The following is a 21033-nucleotide window of genomic DNA, read 5'->3' as shown; positions in this document are numbered from 1 at the left end:
GAATAAGCATAGTGTGTGTAAGAGGCAGGATAGTGTGATGGTAAAATGCCTGAAAATGGAGTTGAATACACCTCTGCCTGAATTCAGGCTCTTCCCAACTGTTGAGGCCTTGGTTAGTTTACCAAATCTTTTGAACTATTTTCTGCAGAAGTGGGGATAATAGGATTGCTATGGGATTAAATGAGAAAATGTAATGTGCTTCCCACTGAGCCTAGGTCATAAAATAAGTCAATAAATAGTAACTAGTTATTTTTAATTATTTATAAAGAAGTATTTTCTGCATTAGAGACTTGGGCACCTCATTAAGACAACCTTTTTAAGCATTCTAGTTTCTATGCCTATGGGAAAGAGGTGGTAAGTGGAAGTAAGGACAGAAATAGGAAGTGAATTATTTCAGGGCCGGGGCAGAGGGAAAGCAGAATTAAAGCAACTCTCTTTGAATTGAGTGGTTAAAATAGCAGGCACTTTTAGGGAGAACGCCAAGCATAAGCTCTCAGACTCCTTCCAGCTTCTTGCTTCACCCTCTTAAGCTCCAGGAAAGGACGAAATAAAGTGGTGGTCAAGCAGGCCCTGTCCGTCACCACATGGGGGGGCACTTAGGCACGTAAATATGAGCATTGTGACTTCCATCACTATGACGCAGTGACTGTGCAAGAGGGTGAAGCAGTAATACTCCCCCAGGGTCATTTTCTTCTTCCCCTCGCTTCCGGCCTGTTGGCAGAGAAAGGCCAGATGACAACCTGAAACCCAGCCAAGCCTTCAGCTGTAATCGCTGGTGAGGTCAACTCCAGCAAATCAGAGGCATCGATAATCTTCTTTAGGTAGTCCTTTATTTCTCCATTCTCATCTTGATAGAGGGGTCTCAAAGTACGAATCAAGTTGAGAAAAAACAGAAACATCCTAGAGCCTCCCACTACAGTGCTGTAGTTAAGGACTCCTGCTCCATCAAGATACTTAGTCACTGGCCAACCAGGCATCTGCCAACCCATCATCTGCCAGCCAGTCCTCAGCCAACCAGTCATAAGTCAACAAGTCCTTAGCCAACCAGGAATGAATCAACTTGGCATGAACCAATCAGGCATGAAACAATCAAGCTTACCAGACATGAACCAACCAGGGATGAGCCAGCCAGGCACAAGCTCATTTGGTACGAACCAACTGGACATAAACCAACCAAATACAAGCTTACCTGACATGAACCAACTGAGCATGAAACAACCAGTCAGGAGCCAACCAGGCACATGGCAACCAGGCCTGAGCCAACCAGGCATATGGCGACCAAGCATGAGGCAACCATGCTTGAGCCAATTCAGCACAAGTCAACTAAGCATGAGGCAACCAGGCCCAACCCAACCATGCACGAGGCAACCAGGCCTGAGCCAATGCAGTATGAGTCAATCAGGCATGAGACAACCAGGCCTCAGCCAATCAGGCACAAGTCAAGCAGGAACAAGCCAATCAGGGACAAGCCAAGCAGGCATGAACCAACCAAGTCCAAGCCAACCAGGCAGAAGCCAATCAGGCATGAGGCAACCAAGCATGAATTCTTTCCGAGTAAGACCTGCAGAGGCTCATGACTGCCCAGAAATCTTGCGCCTAATTAAAGTAAGCATCTTTCTCCTTGTTCTATGGAGTTTCATGGCATTAGTTTAGGGCTGAGAGTAAGGAAGGCATAGGTTGGGTTTGAATCCTAGCTCTGCTAATTATGACCCACGTACACAACTTTCTAGAAGTTACTGAACCTCTCTAGGTTTCAATTTTCACATCTAAAATCAAGATCATAGTACTATCTATATCAAAAGATTGTTGTAATAATGTAAAATAATTACACATAAATTTCTTGACTTAAAGTAGTGGGCTCAGGAAGTGGGGGGGGGGGATGAATTCATGGATATTTCAGGGACCTAGTATGTTGTCCGTCGTAGGGAAATTTTATCTTTAAGAGGATCTTAGAGAAAAGGAATGTTTCACTTAAATGAATGACCTATCAGTAATAGAATTTCAGGTATTAATGTATAAGATTTTAGGGTAGCAAGTCTTGTTGCTTTTAAGACCACACCTACATGTAGAAGCTAATGATTGTGCCGAAAAAAATATTTATCCAGAACAAATTTTCCATACAATTTCAGATAGTTCTTTGACTCCTGAAGCCCATCCACACCCATCCACAGACAACCTCCAGGAATCCAAGGAGTTGGGTTAAAAATGTCTGATTTAAAAAATCATTTTTAAGGAGGTAATTATGGGTTTCCTGGAAATCATCCCAGTATATAGTAAAAGGGACAAACTAATAGCCATGGTTACTGTGCTTAAGGTCTGTGGCACTCAAACAATCACTTATGTGATGCACAGCCTAAACAATTCCATATAAAAGTAGTAGCCTAGATTTTTAATGGAGTAAATATGAGGCTGGAATAAGGCACAGGTTGTAGATAAGGGAACCTTATAAAAAGAGTTTTGCGGGGCGCCTGGGTGGCTCAGTCGTTAAGTGTCTGCCTTCAGCTCAGGTCATGATCCCAGGGTCCTGGGATCGAGCCCCGCATCGGGCTCCCTGCTCGGCGGGAAGCCTGCTTCTCCCTCTCCCACTCTCCCTGCTTGTGTTCCCTCTCTCCCTGTGTCTCTCTCTGTCAAAATAAATGAATAAAATCTTTAAAAAAATAAAAATAAAAAAAAATAAAAAGAGTTTTGCAATGAAAATGTTTCCATCTACTAATTTATATATACATATATTTTATATATATATTAATTTATATGTTTTTTCTATTTATCTACCATCTATCTATCATCTATAAATCCTTAAATCAGGCCACGTTTCTTTCTCTTTGATCAGAGAATGTGTTTTAATGGCCAAAATAAAACACCAAACGTTTTCTAGTGAAATCTATCTGCTGAAATGATGCTAGGTCCTATTACAGATCTGTAAGAACTGGGTTATCTATATCTTCTACTTTATTCTATCCCCACAAGTTCCCATATCATTTCTCTAACTGGCATTAATCTGCATGATCAGATCATCAATCAAAATACTACACACAACATGTTAATTATTCCAGAAGCACGTTTTTCCATGGAGAAAAAACACTTAAACTTTTTGGAGCTTAGTATCTGACACCCAGCTGGCAATTAATGAATTTATTACTGAATGGCAGTGAATCTCTCTATCCAGAAAACTTACCTTCCTTATCTTTCCAAACATCACCAAGGGAAAAATAGATCCCTGGACCCTCCCACTTCAATGAATCTGTATCTGTGGAGTTCCTGACCACATTTAATTTTAAACTTGCCTCATGTACCTGAATATAAACTAGAAGTTTCTTGGGAATAATTTTAATGAGTATTCACTAGAAAAATACTAGAAAAGCTAAATTACTTACTATTATAGACATGAGACATTATTTACTCATAGGTATGAATGTAATAATTAAGTAGCTTTGAGCTTTATGTTCCAATAATCTGAAAGTGGGCAGCGACTTGAGATCCAAACCATGTATTAATTTGAATGTGCAAAAAAATGATATAGCGAAAAGCCACATTGACAAAGTCTAAAGTTAAACTGGGAAAAACACCTCACAGGCAAACATGACAGACCTTTCATAAAGTCTACTAGCTTTATTGTATATAGACTTTGTGACATCTACCTTGAATATTCAGGAACATTTTTAACTTCAACCTTTCTGGTTGTATTCAAGACTAGTTACCTGGACAGCCTATCTTCATGAGTGAGTTATTGACATAGTTGATCTTCTCTCGACATACATTTAGATTTTAAGGTTCTAGATGACTGGAGTTAATTCTCACTCACTTTTATTAATACCAACTGGGACATCTTACGTTAATAAATGCTCAATAAATAAGTGCTCAAGAAAAACTTCATGATTATCATCTTAAGAATTTATTATTAAGCCATAAACTGAAAGTTTTCTCTACTTTGATAGGAATTGGCTTCCTGTGAAAACATGCTAGATTCAGTGAAGTTAACAGTAACAGGTAAGATGTTTTATAGTATTTTCAGAGCTAAAAAAAGAAACATGGCATAATGTACACACACATACTACTTGTACTTAGATATGTGGAAGCTGCTGTCTTTGGTACACAAAGATGATGCCATTAATAGTGCCTGCATGTGCAGGACATTAGTTTGGTAGCTTTGTCAGTGAACCACTATATTTTCCCCATTTTTTAAGTATGAAATTCATATGTAAGAGCTTTTACATCTTATGGCTGCAATAGACTTCAACTAATTTTTAAAATGTAGAATGAGAAATGTAACTGCTCAAAGAAAGTAAATTTAATGCCCAATACGTTGGTAGTAGCCAAATAGGATGAAATAGATAAACAGAAAATGACAGACTATTTTCAAGATATTCACTACATTTTGATAGCCAGCAATGTTAAAAGGATAGGCTAGTGTTTTACAATGAATTAGAACTTTTTAGGTAGGAAATATGAACATTAAGAGAGGATTAAAGCATATAAAATTACACACTTGGAATTCCAAATGAATTTGAGGATGGGCTTTACCATTTCTGTGAAAAGAGATAAGGACTGGAATTTTGATAGCCATTGCATTAAATTTTTAGACCACTTTGGGTAGTACTGACATCTTAACAATGTTATGTCTTATCTATGAATACAAGAGGTCTTTCAACTTACTTAGGTCCTTTTCTTTCAGCAATGTTTTTTGTAGTTTTCAGCATGCAAATATTTCACCTCTTTGGTTATATTAATTCCTAGGTATTTATTTTAGGGGCTACTGTAAATGGAGTTGTTTTCTTAGTTTACTTTTTAGTTTGTTCTTTTTGTGTATAGAAACAAAAATGAGTTTTGTTTGTTGATCTTATAGATTGCAAATTTGCTGAATGCCTTTATTAGCTATAATAACTTTCTTTTGGATTCTTTGAGGTTTTTTATCAGTAGGATTGTGTCATCTGCAGAGATCATTTTACCTCTTTCTAATTTAGATAGCTTTTATTTCTTTTTCTTTTCTAATAGTTTTGGCTATAACTTCCAGTACAGTGTCGAAAAGCAGTAGTAAAAGTGGGCATCCTTGTCTTCTTAATCTTAGGGGGCATACTTTAAGCCATTCACCATTGAGCATGAAGTTAACGGTTTTTTATAAGTACCCTTTATAATGTTGAAGAATTTTCCTCTATTCCTGGTTTTCTGAGGGCTTTTGTCATGAAGGTGTATTGTATTTTGTCAAATGCCTTTCCTGCATCAATTGAGATGTTCATGTGTTTTTTTCCTTTTGTTAATATGATGTATTATATTGATTTCTTATGTTGAACCTTCCTCTCTTTCCTAGGATAAATCACACCATACGGTGCATCATAGTTTTTGATGTAGTGTTCCATGATTCATTGTTTGCATATAACACCCAGTGCTCCATGCAGTACGTGCCCTCCTTAATACCCATCACCAGGCTAACCCATCCCCCCACCCCCTCCCCTCTAAAACCCTCAGTTTGATTCCCGGAGTCCATAGTCTCTCATGGTTCGTATCCCCCTCTGATTTCCCCCTTTCCTTTTTCCCTTCCTTCTCCTAATATCCTCCATGCTATTCCTTATGTTCCACAAATGAAACCATATGATAATTGCCTTTCTCTGTTTGACTTATTTCATTTAGCATAATCTCCTCCAGTCCCACCCATGTTGACGCATCTGGAAAGGATGCAAAAGTTGGGGATTCATCCTTTCTGATGGCTAAGTAATATTCCATTTATTTATTTGAGAAAGAAGGCCAGAGAGAGCAAGAGTGTGGGAAGGGGCAGAGGGAGAGGGAGAAGCAGATTGGGGAGCTGGCCATGGGGTTAGATCCCACGACCTGGGATCATGACCTGAGCCAAAGGCAGATGCTTAACTGACTGAGGCACTCAGGCGTCCCTTTTGTGATGTCTTTACCTGTCTTCAGTATCAAAGTAATACTGACCTCATAGAATGAGTTAGGAAATGTTTCTTCCTCTTCACACTTTTTTGGAAGAGTTTAAGGATTATGTTAATTCTTCTTTAAATTTTTGATAGAATTCACCAGGGAAACCATCTCCTGGTTCCTGACTTTACTTTGTTGAGAAATTTTTTTTTGATTACTGATTCAAACTCTTGTTACAGGTCTGCTCAGATTTTTTCTTGAATCAGTTTAGGTCATTTGTAAGTTTCAAGGAATTTGTTCATTTCTTCTGGGTTATCTAATTTCTTGGTGTAAATTTCATAATATTTACTTATAATCCTTTTCATCTCTGTAAGGTCAGTAGTAGTGTTGCTTTATTTCTGATTTTAATTAACTTGCATCTTCTCTCTTTTTTGTCAGTCTAGTTTTCAATTTGTTGATATTTTCAAAGGACCAAATTTTGGTTTTACTGATTCTTCCCTATTATACTTTTTCCCTTTATTTTGTTTATCTCTGCTCTAAACTTTATCATTACCTCCCTTCAGTTAGTTTTGGGCTTAGTTTGCTCCTTTTTTCTAGTTTCTTAAGGTATAAGGTTAGGTTATTGCTTGAGATCTTTTTTCTTTTTTAATGTAGCATTTATAGCTGCTTTCAAGTGCATTCTATAAGTTTCAAGCACTGCTTTCAGTGCATTCTATAAGTTCCATATGTTGCATTTTCATTTTCATTCATCTCTAAGTGTTTTCTAATTTCCCTTGTGATTTTTCTTTGACCTATTGGTTAAGAGTGCATTAATTTCTACATATATGTGATATTCCTAGTTTCCTTCTGCTGTTGATTTCTAGTTTCATTCCACTGTGATTGGAAAAGATACTTTGTATGATTTTAATCTTTCAAAATTTATTGACTTGTTTTGTGGCCTAACATATGGCCTTATCCTAGACAAAGTTCCATGTGCACTTGAGAAAAATGTGCATTATGTTGTTGTTGGGTGGAGTGTACTTTGTATTTCTTTTAGGTCCATTTGATCTATATTGTTGTTCAAATAATCTAGCAAATTATTTATCTTCTGTCTGGTTGTTCAATACATTATTGAAATTGAAGACCTGAAGTTTCCTACTATTATTGTAGAGCTATTTTTCTATCTTAAATTCTGTCAGTATTTGCTTCATTTAGTTTGGATCTCTGATTGGTACATAAATGTTTATAAATGTTGTATCTTCTTCGTGAATTGACCCTTTTATTATTAAATAATCTCCTTGTCTCTTGTAACAGTTTTAACTTAAAGTCTATGATGTTTGATATACTACAGCCACCTCAGCTCTCTTGGTTACTATTTGCATGAAATATCTTTTTTCCATTATTTTTCACTATCAACCTTTCTCTGTGTGTGTGTTTAAATCTAAAGTAAGTCCCCTATAGACAGCATAGAGTTGGATCATTTTTTAAATCCATTATGCTCATCTCTGTCTTTTGATTAGACTATTTAATCCATTTACATTTAAAGTAAATGAGGAGGGACTTCTTCCATTTTGCTGTTTTCTATATGCCATACAGGCTTTTTGTTCCTCATTTCCTCCACTGCTACCTTCTTTTGTGTTTTGTTGATTTTTGTATTGAAATATTTTGATTCCCTTCTCATTTCCTTATGTGTATATTTTATAGATATTTTCTTTGTGGTTATTATGGAAATTACATTTAACATCCTAAAGTTATAATAATCTAATTTGAATTTATACCAGCTTAATTCCAATAGCATACAAAACTCTTCTCTTATACATCTCCATTTCCCTTCTTTTATGTTATTGATGTTAGAGGTTACATCTTTGTACATTATGTGCCCCATAACATATATTAATAACTAATTTTATGCAGTTGTCTTTAAATTATGTAGAAAATAAAAAGTGGAGTTATAAACAAAATTAAAATAACTCTAGCCCTTATAATTGCCCATGCATTTACCTTTAACTAGGTATCTTTACTTTTATCTTTATTTCTTTATGTGGCTTTGAGTTACTGTCTAGCTTTCTTTCATGTCAACCTGAAAGACTTCTAGCATTTTATGCAGGGCAGGTATACTGATAATAAAATCCCTCAGGTTTTTGTTTCTTTGTTTTTGGTGGTGATCTGGGGATGTCTCAATTTCTCCCTCATTTCTGAAGGGCAGTTTTGGTAGAGAGACAATTCTCAGTTGATAGGCTCCCCCCAGCACTTTGAATAGATAAACTCACGGCCTTCTCGTCTCCAAGGTTTCTGATGAGAAATCAGATGATAACCCTACTGATGATTCATTGTACATGACAAGTTCCTTCTCTCTTGCTGCTTTCAGAATTTTCTCTTTGTCTTTCAGCAGTTTGCTTATGTGTCTTAGTGTTGCTCTTTTTGGTTTATACTACTTGGAGTTTGTTGAGCTTCTTGGATTTGTAGATACATTAATTGATTCAAATTTGGGAAGTTTTCAGCCATCATTTCTTCAAATATATTTTTTTTCCCTTCTCTCTTATCATGCTAAGAATCTGCCTTATAGAGTGTATATTGGCCCATTTGATGGTGTTCCACAAAGCCCTTAGGCACTGTTTATTTTTCTTCATTGTTTTTCTTTCAGTTCCTGACTTGGTAATTTCAGTTGTCTTATATTCAAATTCACTATTTTTTTTTTCTTCTGCTAGCTCAATTCTGATTTTGAACCTCTACAGTGCATTTGTCACTTCAGTTATTGTAGATAATTATTAGCTTCAGAATTTTGGGTGGGGGTTCTTTTTTTTTATAATTTGTATTTTGTTACTGAGATTATTTTGTTCATATATTTGTTTCCTGTTTTTGTGCCTGTCTTTCCTTTAGCTCTTTGAGCATCTTTAAGACAGTTGTTTTAGTCTTGTTCTAATACATGTGGGCTTCCTCAGGTATGTTTTCTATTGATTTACTTCATTCTTTTGAATGGGGCATAGTTTCCAATTTCTTTGTATGCCTTGTGATTTGTTGTTGAAAACTGGACGTTTGAATCTTATGTTAACTCTGGAAATAAAATTCTCCCCCTTCCCCAGGGATGGCTGTTTTTTTGTTTGTTTGTTTTTTATTGTTATAGGGTATCTCTGTAAGAGATCAGCCTGAGTTAGTTAAATGTTTAAGGTGTTCTGAGGTCTTTTCTAAGTCTGTGTTTTCCTGGTCATGCACAGTAGCTTTCTAAATTCTCGTGTGGCTCTTTTTACATCTGGAAGCTGCTTTCATTGGTGGCGGTTGGAAAAATGGTGGCCAACTTCTAAGCTCTCACCTCAGCATTAAGAGTAGCAATCCATGAGCAGAACACAGAACTCCAGTATTTGGAGGATAAGTCCCCTAATGCCTACCCTGGCTCCAGCAATCACTCAACAATTCATGTTGCCATCTGTACAGCTGCTGCCATGAGGCAAGGGGGCAGGGGAAACTTGTAAGCCACCAGTGGGCTGATAGCTGAATTTGACCACAATTAACTGCAGTTTACCAGCCAAGCTGTCCTCTGGAAGTTGTAAGCGTTCAAATAAACTCTAGAGTTCCAGAATATTCACTGCCAGTACAGTTATAGAGGTGAAGAGATGAATTCCTGGTACTGCCTACTCTACCATCTTCCTTTTCTTTATTATAAACTTTTTAACATATTGTATATGAATTTATATTTCAGATTTACTCAGAGATGGCTTTGGGGACAATCCCCTTTTCTACTGTCTAATTGCAGAAGTACACAATCAACAAAAACCATCAGGTAAAATAAATCTGCCTCTTCCAATTTAATCTGGGGTATACTTTCTCTACCTTGAAAATGAAGAACAATTTGATAGCACAGAATTACTACTAAACAGAGTAGAAGAGTGTAAGTACATAAACTTAGTTGTTTTTTTATTTTTTGTTTTTTTACAGAAAATGTGTGGTATGTATTCGTATATGCATAGGAAAAAATTTGGAAGAATATACATTATTAAAAGATGGCCTGTCTTTTTTTAAGATTTTGTTATAAGGGACCTAAACCTACATTATGTATTTTTTGTACTGTTTGATATTTTGTCCAGTAAGCTTTTATTAGTTTAATAAAGAAAACACTAAGATATGCAATTTTAGAGGAAAGAACACTCTTAAGATTCAAAGCATTAATCTCGTTGTACCTTCTCTTCCCTCTTCTAGGCAAAGTGACTGTTGGATTTGCCATGTACTACTTTACGTATGACCCCTGGATTGGCAAGTTACTTTACCTAGAGGACTTTTATGTCATACAAGCTTACCGAGGTCGAGCTACACTTATATTATTACTTATAGTTTAAAAATTAAAATGGCATATTTTAAGGAGTAGAGATAGGGCTTCACTATAAATATGGTATTTAAGTTAGTTTATGTAACTCACTTCTATTTCATGAGACTGATCACTATCCTAGTTATCCTTGCATATGGGGAAAACTCAATCACAGATTAGAAAATGACTTTCTTTTTAGTTCCCATCAAAGCTTGAATAAGCCAAATTATCACAGCTATCCTTTTATCTTCAAAAAATGCGTTTATATTTTAGGTTGTTTTGTCTGGAAGTGAATAAGAAATATACTATATTATGAGAGTGACAGGGACTCATTTCTGCTTCACCAATCTTTAAATCCAAAATCTTTTCTATTACCTTTGGAACCACTTTACAATTAGGAAGAAGATATTAAAAACATTCATGAATTGAGTTTCAACACAAGCTATTAAGAATATATAACAGCCACATATAGGGTTTCATATTTTACTTCTTTAAGATTAAAGCAAAACTTGTTAAGTGGATTTTTAAAACTCATGTCATTTTCCATTATCTATTTAAAAGGTCTAGGTATTGGAGCTGAAATGCTGAAGAGGTTAAGTCAGGTATGTATTACATTTAGTATTGGTATTCTGTATGTTGTCATTTTCTTCATTAAATATTATTTAACAGGGTGTAAATTAATTTATCTCACCTTCTGAACATAACCTCAAAACATACTTATTTTTTATTTCAATTAAAATAGATCTTCAAATCAGATAGTCATATAATTATATTTGAATTATGTTTAATCAAAAATTGATTTCTATGTAACCCACAACCATACTATACACCACTTTGCTATAAAGCAGAAGTAAGCAAGAGGGAGATTAGAAGGCAAATCTACCTATAAAATAGGTCCATGGTATGAATATAAGAATAGCATAAAAATGACTTCTGGGAAGTTGGAGTAGGAGCCTCCTAAGCTCATTTTGTCCCAGGGACACACCTAGAAAACAGCCACATCAGTGCAACCAACCCAGAAAATGACCTAAAGACTAGCAGAACAGACATCCCACAGTTAATCAAAGGGAGGAGTCCACATTGAAAAGGGTAGGAGAGGCAGAGACAAGGTCAAGAACCAGATTCCTGGGGAGACTAACCACAAATGGGAGGGACACCACAAGCACACAGAAGGGAGAGGATCAGACCCCACAGCCGGCAACCCAGGCACGGGGGATCTGCATTGGAGACAAGTGCCCATAACATTTGGCTTTGAAAACCATGGGGCTTAACTTCTTGAATTTTTACAACCAGTTGGGCTTAACTCCAGGAACGTTAAAAATCAGGGGGCTTAGCGCTGAGAGTGAGAGGGCAATAGGAAATGGAGTCCCCAACCTTAAAGAGACAGCATAACAAACAACCCCACCAGGACAGAACACAGAAGCAGCAGTATGAAAAATGCCTAGGGTATCCATGAAGATTTATTTACAAATCTCAGAATATGTGCTGGAGGGGCAGGGATCTTTAGGAGACTATGCCAAGAATAAAAAAGCTGGTGGGAGTCATTTCTCTCTTCCCCAAACCCCTACTTCCCAGCCTAGATAGCTGGATACTTGTGGGAAACGGGGTATGCTGCACCTACCTTCCTAATACCATGCATCCCACCCCACATTCTCCTGTGGATCCACTCCATCCATTTCACCCCACTCAGCAGGAGTCTCTCCAAGCAGCTCCTGTCAGGTCTTATTCAAGCAGTTCTGGCAGTGACCTGCACCAGTCCAAAATGACTCCTGCCTTGTGGAGAGGGAAAGATAACCCCACACATCAGTTCGACTGCAGCCCTAGCAGCCAAACCTAGTAACTGGCAGTGCAGAGAGTGCCCTGCTGATCAGTGGGTCTGCAGCACCAGCACATGGACTGGGGGCAGGCACTTGATATGATAACTGGCCCTGTCCACCAACAAAAACCTCAGGGGTAGCAGAGGGAGAGACTTCTGCAGTTTGGGGTCACTGCAGCCATGGCACTGGGGACAGGCATCTGGTCTGCCAGCCTTGCCCACCAATAAAAGCCTCTCAAGGTACAAGGTAGGGAGAACACCCTGCAGGTGGGTGCTACCACAGCCCTAAGAGACAAACTGGGAATAGCATTTCATTTGTTTATAGCCACTGCCCACCAACATAAGCCTCTTAGGAGACAATGCAGGGAATGCACTCTGCAGTCTGGTATGACTTCAGCCCCAGCAAACTGGGCTTAGGGCAGGCATTTTGGTCTGACTGCTGACAATGCCCAACTGTAAACCTACTGCTACAGAATGGCCCTTTAACAGCACAGGACCAAATATGGCCCACAAAAATCAAAGCAGGCCATTGCAGCCAACTGGACTGAAAGCAAATGAGGCTTAGCCACAATAGTAGGGCACACACAAACCAAATAGAAGACACCCATGAAGCACCTGGTTCTGGTGAACAGGAGACATTGTGCTACAGGGCACCATAGGACCTCTTCTTTGTAAGGCCACTACATTCAAGATCAGGAGACATAACTGATTTTCCTTACATATAAACAAACACAGAGAGTTAGACAAAATAAGACAGAGGAATATATCCCAAATGAAAGACCAGGAAAAAACCACAGCAAAAGAGCTAAATGAAATGGAGACAAACAAGTTACCTGATAATGAATTCAAACTAATGGTCCTAAAGATACTGGACTTGAGAAAAGTGGAAAATCACAGGAAAACCTTCAACAAAGAAATAGAAAACAAAAAAGTAACCAATCAGGGATGAATAATTTAATAACTGAAATGAAAAATAGACTAGAGGAAATCAATAGATTAGAGGAGGCAGAAGAACAGATCAGTGGGCTGGAGGACAGAGTAATGGAAAGCAACAAAGCTGAACAGGAAAAAGAAAAAAAAATACAAATGAGAACATGTTTAGGGAACTCAGCAACATCATCAAACCTAATAAAAATTTGCATTATATGGATCCCAAAAAGAGAAAAGAGAAGGGGGCAACAAATTTATTTGAAGAAATAATAGCTGAAAACTTCTCTAATCTGGGGAAGGAAACAGATATTCAGATCCAGGAGGCACAGAGAGTCCCTAAGAAAATCAACCCAAGCAGATCTACACCAACACACATAATAATTAAAATGGCAATAAAGTAGTGATAAAGAGAGAATTTTAAAAGCAATAAAAGTTACATACAAGGGAAATCCCATAAGGCTATCAGCTGATTTTTCAGCAGAAACTTTGCAGGCCAGAAAGGACCGGCATGATATATTCAAAGTGATGAAAGGAAAAAACTTGCAACCAAGAATACTCATTTCATGGCTATCCAGCAAGGCTATCATTCAGAACAGAAGTAGAGATAAAGAGTTTCCCAGACAAACAAAAAGCAAAACAGTTCATTACAACTAAACCAGCCTTAGAAGAACTATTAAAGGGAATTCTTTGAGTGCGAAGAAAACATAATCAGGAGTAAGAAATTATGAAAGGAAAAAACTTGAGTTAAATACAAACAAACAAACAAACAAAGCCATAGATGAATCATTTATAAAACCAGTATGGTGGTTAAAGCACAAAAACAGTAAGACCGAGTGTATCTATAAATATCAAGTCAAAGGATTCACAAAATGAAAGGGCGTGAAGTAGGACATATACATAAAATGGTGGGGGGAGGATAAAAATTTACTGCTTTTAGAATGGGTTCTTAAAAAGGGGCGCCTAGGTGGCTCAGTCAGTTAAGCGTCTGTCTTTGGCTCAGGTCATGATCCCAGGGTGCTGGGATTGAGCCCCACATCGGGCTCCCTGCTGAGCAGGAAGCCTGTTTCTCCTTCTCCCTCTGCCATTCTCTCCACTTGTGCTCTCTGGCTCTATTTCTCTGTCAAATAAATAAACAAAATCTTTTTAAAAAATAGAATGGGTTCAAACTTAATCAACCATCAACTTAATATAGACTGCTACACTATATGCATGTTATATATGAGCCAAATGGAAACCACAAATCAAAAATATCTAACAGATACACAAAAAATTAAGAGAAAGGAACCCAAGCATATCACTATAGAATGCTATCAAAGACAAGGAAAGTGCAAGAGAAAAAAGTAAGAGAAGAACAGCAAAAATACCTGTAAAACAGGTAATAAATGGCAATAAGTACATACCTATCAATAATTACTTTGAATGTAAATGAACTAAATGCTCCAATCAAAAGACATAGGGTGACTGAATGGATATAGAAGCAAGACCCAATGATAAGCTGCCTACAGGAGTCTCCCTTCAGAACTAAAGTTACATGCAAATTGAAAGTGAAGGGATGGAAAGATATTTACCATGCAAACGTAAGTGAAAAGAAAGCTGGGGTATGAATACTTAGACAAAATAAACTTTAAAACAAAGACTGTAACAGGAGACAGAGAAGAACACTACATGATTACAAACGGAACAAGCCAACAGGAGGATATAATCACTGTAAATATTTATGCACCCAATATAGGAGTATCTCATACATAAAGCAACTATTAACAGACATAAAGAAAGAAAAACATGACATTAATACAATGATAGTAGGGGACTATAACCCTCAGTTACATTAATGGATATACCATCCAGACAGAAAAATCAAGGAAACAGTGGCTTTGAATGAAACATTGGACCAGATATATCTAAAAGATATACTCAGAACATTCCATCCCCAAATAGTGGAATACACATTCTTTTCAAGTGTATCTGAAATGTTCTCCAGAACAGATCACAGGTTAAGCCACAAAACAAGTCTCCATAAACTCAAAAAGATTAAAATTTATCATGCATCTTTTCTGACTACAATGATATGAAACTAGAAATCAAACACAAGAAAAAATCTGGAAAGAACACAAATACCTTGAGGCTACAAACATGCTATTAAACAACGAACAGGTCAACCAAGAAATCGGAGGAGATTAAAAAAAATACATGGAGGCAAATGAAAATGAAAATATAATGATCCAAAACCTTTGGGATCCAGGAAAAGTTGCTTTAAGAAGGAAGATTATAGCAATATAGGTCTACTTGATAACTAAGAAGCTCAAATAAAGAACTAACCTTACACATAAAGGAGCTACAGAGAAAGAACAAAGCCCAAAGCCACTAGAAAGAAGAGGATAACAAAGAATGCAGCGGAAATCAATGAAATAGGGACTAAAAAAGGGGGAAAAAAAAAAACCACCAACAATACAACAGATAAATGAAACCAGGAGCTAGTTCTTTGAAAATACCAACAAAATTGAAAACCTTTAGCCAGATTCATCAAAAAAAGGACTCAAATAAAATTAAAAGCGAAGGAGAAATAATAACCAATAATTCAGAAATATTAAGGATTATGAGAGTATTATGAAAAATTTTATGCCAACATATTGGACAACCTAGAAGAAATGGATAAATTCCTAGAAACATATGACCTTCGAAAACTGAATCAGGAGGAAATAGAGAATTTGAACAGACTGATTACTAGCAATGGAATTGAATCAAGCAATCAAAAAACTCCATACAAAAGTTAGGACCAGATGGCATCACAGGTGAATTCTACCAGACATTTAAAGAATGAACACCTTTTATTCTCAAACTATTCCAAAACATGGAAAAGAAAGAAAAGCTTACGAATTCATTATACAAAGACAGCATTACCGTGATTTCAAAACTGGATAAAGACACTACAAAACAAGAAAACTAAAGGCAATATCTCTGATGAACAAAGATGCAAAAATCACCACAAAATACTAGCAAACCAAACCCAAATATTCATTTAAAAAAATTTTCCCTATGATCAAGTTAGATTTACCACAGATGCAAGGGTGGTTTAATATTCACAAATCAATCAATGTGATACATCACATTAACAAGAGAAAGGATAAAAACCATACGATTATCTCAAAAGTTGCAGCAAAAACATGTGAGAGCAGTAATCAAAAACCTCCCAAAAAACAAGAGTCCAGGGCCTGATGGATTCCCTGAGGAATTCTACCAAACATTCAAAGAAGAAATAATACCTATTCTCCTGAAACTGTTTCAAAAAAATAGAAACAGAAGGAGAACTTCCAAACTCATTCTATGAGGCCAGTATTACCTTGATCCCAAAACCAGGCAAAGACCCCATCAAAAAGGAGAATGACAGACCAATATCCCGATGAATAAGGATGCCAAAATTCTCAACAAGATCCTAGCTAGTAAGATCCAACAGTACATTAAAAGATTATCCATCTCAACCAGGTGGGATTTATCCCTGGGATGCAAGGGTGGTTCAACACTTGCAAATCAATCAATGTGATAGAACGCAGCAAGAGAAGATACAAGAACCACATGGTCCTCTCAACTGATGCAGAAAAAGCATTTGACAAAATACAGCATCCTTTCCGGATTAAAACTTTTCAGAGTGTAGGGATAGAAGGAACATTCCTCAATTTCATAAAAACCATCTATGAAGAGCCCACAGCGAATATCATTCTCAATGGGGAAAAGCTGAGAGCCTTTCCCTTAAGATCAGGAACTCGACAAGGATGCCCACTCTTGCCACTATTGTTCAACATAGTACTGGAAGTCCTAGCAATAGCAATCAGACAACAAAAAGAAATAAAAGGTATTCAAATTGGCAAAGAAGAAGTCAAACTCTCTCTCTTCGCAGATGACATGATACTTTATGTGGAAAACCCAAAAGAATCCACCCCCAAATTACTAGAACTCATACAGCAATTCAGTAATGTGGCAGGATACAAAATCAATGCACAGAAATCGGTTGTTTTCTTATACACAAACAATATAACTGTAGAAAGAGAAATTAGGGAATCAATTCCATTTACAATAGCACCAAAAACCGTAAGATACCTTGGAATAAATCTAACCAAAGAGGTAAAGGATCTCTACTCTAGGAACTACAGAACACTCATGAAAGAAATTGAAGAAGACACAAAAAGATGGAAAAACATTCCATGCTGATGGATCGGAAGAATAAACATTGTTAAAATGTCTATGCTGCCCAGAGCAATCTATACTTTCAACACCATCCCAATCAAAATGCCAATGGCATTTTTCAAAGTGCTGGAACAAACAATCCTAAAATTTGTATGGAATCAGAAAAGACCCCGAATTGCCAAGGAAATGTAGAAAAAGAGAAACAAAGCTGGGGCCATCACATTGCATGACTTCAAGCTATATTACAAAGCAGGGATCACCAAGACAGCATGGTACTGGCACAAAAACAGACACATAGATCAATGGAACAGAATAGAGAGCCCAGATACAGACCCTCAACTCTATGGTCAATTAATCTTTGACAAGGCAGGAAAAAATATGCAGTGGAAAAAGATAGATTCTTCAATAAATGGTGCTGGGCAAATTGGACAGCTATATACAGAAGAATGAAACTCAACTATTTTCTAACTCCATACACAAAGATAAACTCAAAATGGATGAAAGACCTCAATGTGAGACAGGAATCCATCAAAATCCTAGAAGGAAACATAGGCAGTAACCTCTTCGAAATCAGCCACAGCAACTTCTTTCAGGACACGTCTCCAAAGGCAAGGGCAACAAAAGCAAAAATGAACTTTTGGGACTTCATCAAGATAAAAAGCTCCTGCACAGCAAGGAAACAGTCAGCAAAACAAAGAGGCAACCCACAGAAATGGGAGAAGATATTTGCAAATGACACTACAGTCAAAGGGCTGGTATCCAAGTTCTATAAAGAACTTCTCAAACTCAACACCCAAAAAACAAATAATCAAGTCAAAAAATGGGCAGAAGACATGAAAAGACACTTCTCTGAAGAAGACATTCAAATGGCTAACAGACACATGAACAAATGTTCATCTTCATTAGCCATCAGGAAAATTCAAATCAAAACCACATTGAGACCACCTTACACCAGTTAGAATGGCAAAAATTGACAAGACAAGAAACAACAAATGCTGGAGAGGTTGTGGAGCAAGGGGAACCCTCTTACACTGTTGGTAGGAATGCAACCTGGTACAGCCACTCTGGAAAACAGTATGGAGGTTCTTTAAGAAGTTAAAAATAGAGCTACCCTATGACCCAGCAATTGCACTATTGGATATTTACCCCAAAGATACAGATATAGTGAAAAGAAGGGCCACATACACCCCAATGTTCATAGAGCAATGTCCCCAATAGCCAAACTGTGGAAGGAGCCGAGATGCCCTTCAACAGATGAATGGATAAAGAAGATGTGGTCCATATATACAATGGAATATTACTTAGCCATCAGAAAGGATGAATACCGAACTTTTGCATCCTTTCCCAATGTGTCAACATGGATGGGACTGGAGGAGATTATGTTAAGTGAAATAAGTCAAACAGAGAAAGGCAATTATCATATGGTTTTACTTATTTGTGGAACATAAGGAATAGCATGGAGGATATTAGGAGAAGGAAGGGAAAAATGAAGGGGGGAAATCAGAGGGGGAGATGAACCATGAGAGACTATGGACTCCAGGAATCAAACTGAGGGTTTTAGAGGGGAGAGGGATGGGGGGATGGGTGAGCCCAGTGATGGGTATTAAGGAGGGTACGTATTGCATGGGCACTGGGTGCTATATGCAAACAATGAATCATGGAACACTACATCAAAAACCATGATGTACTGTATGGTGACTAACATAATAAAAAAATTATAAAAACATAAAGAAAAAAACAATTGGATTTATAGAAAAAACAATGAGAAGACTTTGCAAATCATCTTTGGACTTTTCAAAGAAAGAGTTTTAAAACTCAACAGGACTTTTTTTCTTCTTACAGCTTTGGAGAAGTCCAAGAGTTAACTATTGTATTATTATTTGGAAGTATTATACAGACATAGTACCTTACATATAGACCTTTAATAAAATAAATGTGTTAATGAAGACTATGCTTTCAATTAAAAGTAATCTCTTTGTTTTTAAACAGATAGCCATCAGAAGCCAATGTAACTGCATGCACTTTCTTGTTGTCATTTGGAACCAGGCTTCTATTGACTACTATACTCGTCGAGGGGCTTTAGACCTTTCCTCTGAGGAGGGTTGGCATCTGTTCAGGTTTAATAGAGAAGTACTCATGGATATGGCAAAGGAAGAGTGAAAGATGATTCATCTCAACTTGTCCCAACATATGCTCCAACATTTGAATGTCACCTGAGTCCAACAGCAGTTTGACTTTGAGTGTTGTACAATACAGCAAGTGATTAAACTCTGGTTTGAGCAGGTCTTTTACTTTGAAACAGATTTGGCATATATAATCAACCTTCCTTTATCCAAACTAATATACTAATGACTAGTAACAGAGGTGATGATCCAAAAGAGTAGATAAATCAAGAATCACTTTATATTTAGTAGTAGAATATTTATTTTTTACCTACCATATCTCACTAAATTTTAGATGTTTATATTTTCACATCTTAACACAGCTGAAATTGGGATAATTATAATGATCAACCGGTATCACTTTTTTCTTAGAGGCAAATAACGTGTCTTAGATTTGATGAAATATGGATTCATTTGATTATAAACAGATCTGAGGTACAAAAAATTCATTTAAAATACTGAAGCTAAATTTTGAGGAGCTTACTTATGAAAAACTAGTAAGTGAACTATTTCCCTACCTTGAGTAGCTCAAGTACCACTGACTCCTTAGTATCATCTCAGAACTACATTTTATCTCTGAGCATTTACAGCTCTTTGGTTGTATTTATCTTAGGGAAGATACTATATATAACACTTGTATATACATACGTTTCTTTCTTTTCTAGTAGAAATATAAGCCCTTTGACAGAAGTATAATTACTTTTGTATCCTATGTTGCAAACAGAACATGAGTTCCTACTATGTACCAGGTATTTCATAAGCATAAAAGCTGCACAAAGAGGATTCAGTCATAACCCACAAGGAGTCTTGTCTGTGAAAAAATACTAGTTTTAGCTTTATAATAAATTGGATGGGTTGTCACAACTATAAACACCCAAGTGTAAAGGAATGCAGAATAGAGAGCATTTCACTCCTACCTTAGAAGATTGAGAAAGGTGACACTGGAATTGGGTTTGAAGGATGAGTTCGAAGTTAGAATATGGAACAGGAGGAAACAGAAAAAAATTTCTAAGAGGAAATAACAGCATAGGCAGAAAAAAAAAAAACCCTTAAAATAACAAAGCATGTTCAAGGAGTAAGTGATATGTTACAGATAAAATATAGCATACATTGGCAGTAGGGTAGGAAAGGAGAGGGAAGATAGGATTAAAGTTGAATTGGGATCATAAGTGAAGGGCCTTGTATGCCATGCTTAGGTGTCTTGATTTGACGGTATAGGCGATGATGAGCCACTGAAGATTTCAGAGAGACAACTAACCATAATGGTTGTTAGAAAGACAACTATGTCATAATATGACAGATGGGTTAGAAGAATAGGGTAGCAGACACTATATATTAGCTGAAACTCAACACCCATTCCATATCGCTTATAGCTTGCCTTCCTCACCATAGAAAAAAATATGATTTGCCAATTTTCCTTGAGCTAAGGTGGCTGTATGGTAAGTTCTGGTCAAGATATAGACAAGAATTCTGAGAGAGGCTTTAAGAAAGCATTTACTTTTTTGATAATAGAGGGTCAGAAGCATCTGGCAGAGTTTGTCCTAATCTTTCTTCCTACATTGAATGTGTTTATGTTCCACAGGAACAACAGCCATTTTGTGACCATGAGATGACAAACTGACCTACTAAAGAGCAGAGTGGAAAGAGAAAATGTTTAGGTCCTTGATGGCACTAATGAGCTACGGAATGAACCCTGTACTGTCTAATTCCAGACTTCATATAGACTCTTATTTACTCTTAATTGGTTTATTGCTACCTGCAAAGAGAACACATTCTCAAGTGACATAAAGCAAGAA

At 36.9% G+C, this 21033-nt stretch overlaps 1 protein-coding gene across 1 annotated transcript; it reads left to right on the top strand.

Moving 5' to 3' along the window:
- The first annotated feature begins 439 nt into the window (after positions 1-439).
- SATL1 (spermidine/spermine N1-acetyl transferase like 1) lies at positions 440-19348 on the top strand. Its single transcript, XM_035028813.1, has 6 exons — positions 440-1605; positions 3936-3987; positions 9545-9625; positions 10042-10143; positions 10709-10749; positions 19065-19348. Exons 1-6 carry the CDS (start codon positions 1066-1068, stop codon positions 19233-19235), a joined length of 987 nt encoding a protein of 328 aa, XP_034884704.1. The 5' UTR covers positions 440-1065; the 3' UTR covers positions 19236-19348.
- Positions 19349-21033: the final 1685 nt, after the last annotated feature.

The sequence above is a fragment of the Mirounga leonina genome, unplaced genomic scaffold, assembly GCF_011800145.1.
Source record: "Mirounga leonina isolate KUSES-001 unplaced genomic scaffold, KU_Mleo_1.0 Mir_204, whole genome shotgun sequence".
Taxonomy (NCBI): Eukaryota; Metazoa; Chordata; class Mammalia; order Carnivora; family Phocidae; genus Mirounga; species Mirounga leonina.
Note: the sequence above shows the minus strand (reverse complement) of the source record. Positions and strands in the feature narration are given on the sequence as shown.

Bases quoted from the DNA above. Each gene is read 5' to 3' on its own strand.
- SATL1 (XM_035028813.1), top strand. From the start codon at position 1,066: ATGAACCAATCAGGCATGAAACAATCAAGCTTACCAGACATGAACCAA. The intron at 3,988-9,544 runs GTAAGATGTTTT...TTTATATTTCAG, and splicing joins AGTGAAGTTAACAGTAACAG to ATTTACTCAGAGATGGCTTT. The intron at 10,750-19,064 runs GTATGTATTACA...GTTTTTAAACAG, and splicing joins TGCTGAAGAGGTTAAGTCAG to ATAGCCATCAGAAGCCAATG.